Here is a 2795-nt window from a genome sequence, read left to right on the forward strand (position 1 = left end):
CCTGGAGGCTGGAAAGCTGGGCCGGAAGGTGTGGTTCCCACTGGGCACCTTTCTGCAGCCAGCACCATCGTCACCTGCCGGCAGAGATGGACAGACAGGGTGACCCAGCTGCACCCAGTGGCCCCACATCCCAGATGTCACCCAAAGACAGGCTCTCCCCACTCCCCAGCTGGGAGCCCCAGGCAGCGGATCCCGGCTGCCCAGAGCTGAGCGGCTCCAAGCAGGGTGCAGTGCAGAGGATCCCCTCGGACCCACCGGAGGCAAACAGGATGGTCAGGCCCCGGGCAGCCGCCTTCATGAACTCGACGTTGACCCGCTCCATGTAGGCCCGCGACAGGCTGTCCTCGTCGTCCCCGTAGCTGACCGAGTGCACCCAGGGCAGCGAGGACATGTTGCTGAGCAGCAGCAGCCAGGCCAGGAAGGGCTCCTGGCTCTCATGCCTCCCTGAAGGGACAGAGCGGGGCAGGGTCAGCTCCTCCCAGGGCACCAGGATGAAGGAACAGTCAACAGCAGCATGGGCACCAGGAGCTGGAGGTCCCCCAGCTCGTGCCCAGCCTGCAGAGCAGATCCACGGCTTGGCTGGTCGGGGGCTCTCCCATCAGCTCTGGCTCAGCTTATAGAGTGGTTTGGGTGGAAGGGACTTTTCAAGGTCATCTCTTGTCCAGCCCTCTGCAGGGAGCAGGGACATCTGCAACTACAGCAGGACAACCTCACCTGGGATGGTTCCAGGGATGGGGAAGTGACCACCTCTCAAGGCAACCTGGGCCAGCGGCTCACCACCCTCATTGTAAATAATTTCTCCCTTCTCTCTAGTCTCAGTCTCCCTCTTTGAGTTTCAAACCATCCCCCCTTGTCCTGTCCCAACAGGCCCTGCTCAAAAGTCCCTCCCCAGCTTTCTGACAGGCCCCTGGAAGTCCTGTCAGGCCCCCAGAAGGTCTCCCCAGCTGGAGCCTTCTCCTCTGCAGGCTGCCCAAGCCCAACTCTCTCCTGCTGGGCTCCCAGCAGAGGGGTTCCAGTCCTTGGAACACATTTGTGGCCCTCATCCTGGGACTATCATAGTGAGTGGCACCAGCATCCAGCTCTGCTGGCAGGGCTGGTGAAAGGGTTGCCCTGACCCCAGAGGTAAGGTCAGCGCTCATCCAGTCCCCCTCCAAGCACTCTTGTAGGCTGAAGCACCCTCGGCACCCAGGCAGCCTCGCACCCCTGCAAGACTCAGCCCTGCCCCTCAACCCATCCCAGAGCAGTTTGGGATACATTCCACCTCCACCTGCCATGGTCCCCTTCTGTGCCAGCAACTCCCTGCCACACTTGGCTGCTCTGGTACCACCCCACCCCTGCACCCCAGGGACGAGGGGGTGGCAGGTCATGCCAGTCCCTGCCCTCGCACCACGGACACCGCCCAGGGTGTCCCAAGGTGCTGCAGCTCCCGCTCAGCCAGCTTCTGATCTGGGGCAGACAAGACCTTGTCCTACAGCACCACAGCCACCCTGTTTTCTCACGCTGCCTCACTCTCCTTCACCCACTCCACACGTAGATTCCAGGGTGACCAATAAGCTCCAGCCCCAGAGCAGCAGGAAAAACCCACTAAGGCATAACCAGTTGCTCTGCCCTCACTGGGAGGCAGCAGAGTGGTGTGACAAGACGAAATGGCCTCACATGGCACCAGGGGAGGTTGGGGTTGGCCCTGAGGAACAATTTCTTGCCCTTGAGGGTTGTCCAGGGCTGTGCCAGGCTGCCCAGGGCAGTGGTGGAGTCCCCATCCCTGGAGGGGTTTCCAAACTGTGGAGATGTGGTGGTGAAGGACATGGGTCAGTGGGGAGGGGGACATGCTTAGTTAATGGTTAGACTTGATGACCTTAAAGGTCTCCTCTAACCCAAACAGTTCCATGATCCTATTATCCCCTTCATGGTCTGAAAGGTCTTGTCTAACTCCAACGGCTCCAACTCTATGATTCTATGACAATGAGTGGGGTGCACAGGAGCAGTCACAGGGCTGTGCCAGAGCAGAGCTGGTACCTGCATTGCTGAACACCCACGTGGAGATATTGGCGCCCGTGCTCATGATGTACTCCACATCCAGACTGGCCTCCAGCCCGGCCTTGCCCTTGCCCTGGTGCCCGACCACCTGGTCAACCTGAGAGCGGTGCGCGAAGCTGCTGCCAAAGAGCTGCATGAACTCAGCCACGTCGGCTTGGTGGAAATACTGCTCCAAGAACTGCAGGGACAAAGGGGGAACACGTTTTTTTTCTCTTTTTATCTGGAAAAAACAAGGTAAGTTTTTTTTTCCCCTTGACTTAGTAAGCTGTCCCAGGACGGGTCTTTGAAATACCAGCCCACTGGGAGCTCCCGCCAGTCCCCAGGGAACCTCCAGGGGAACCCCCCCCAGCCATGCTGGGCCCGCCACGGCAGCAAAGTGCTAGAGAAGGACCCACGTGTGGAACCGCCCCAGCGCGGCTGCGGCAGGTACCTGTGCGCAGGCCTGGCTGTTGTTGGGCAGCAGCCCGACGTCTCCGGCCGTCATGTTGTATCTCTTGCGGAGCACGGCCGGCGTCACGCCCAGGTGGAACCCCGCTCTGCCTCCACGCTGCCGTCCCGGCTCCGCGCCCCTCTGCGCCCAGGCTCTGCCCACCACCTTCCTCTCCGCGGGGAACCGGTGCAGGCCGCCCACTGGGGAGGTAATGCAGCAGCGGTCAGGGCCCGGGGCTCCGGGAGGACTGAACCTCAGCCCCTCTGCCCCAGCTCCCAGTCGCCCTTGGCTCCATGTCCCTCCCTGCAGCCCGCTCCCTGCAGTGCCC

The 2795-nt window shown here is 61.4% G+C and overlaps 1 protein-coding gene across 1 annotated transcript in view; it reads right to left on the minus strand.

The window, feature by feature from the left end:
* The window catches only part of TPP1 (tripeptidyl peptidase I), a gene marked incomplete at its 3' end in the record, with an annotated part of 5201 nt that overhangs the window by 418 nt on the left and 1988 nt on the right, over positions 1-2795 (minus strand). The window contains exons 4-7 of the mRNA XM_008940210.1: positions 2468-2667; positions 2017-2215; positions 256-444; positions 6-74 (exon numbers count right to left, since the gene is read on the minus strand). Coding sequence (XP_008938458.1) covers positions 6-74; positions 256-444; positions 2017-2215; positions 2468-2667 — 657 coding nt within the window. The remainder of the gene's footprint in view (positions 1-5; positions 75-255; positions 445-2016; positions 2216-2467; positions 2668-2795) is intronic.

This window comes from Merops nubicus, unplaced genomic scaffold, assembly GCF_000691845.1.
Source record: "Merops nubicus isolate BGI_N331 unplaced genomic scaffold, ASM69184v1 scaffold36515, whole genome shotgun sequence".
In the NCBI taxonomy this organism is placed as follows: Eukaryota; Metazoa; Chordata; class Aves; order Coraciiformes; family Meropidae; genus Merops; species Merops nubicus.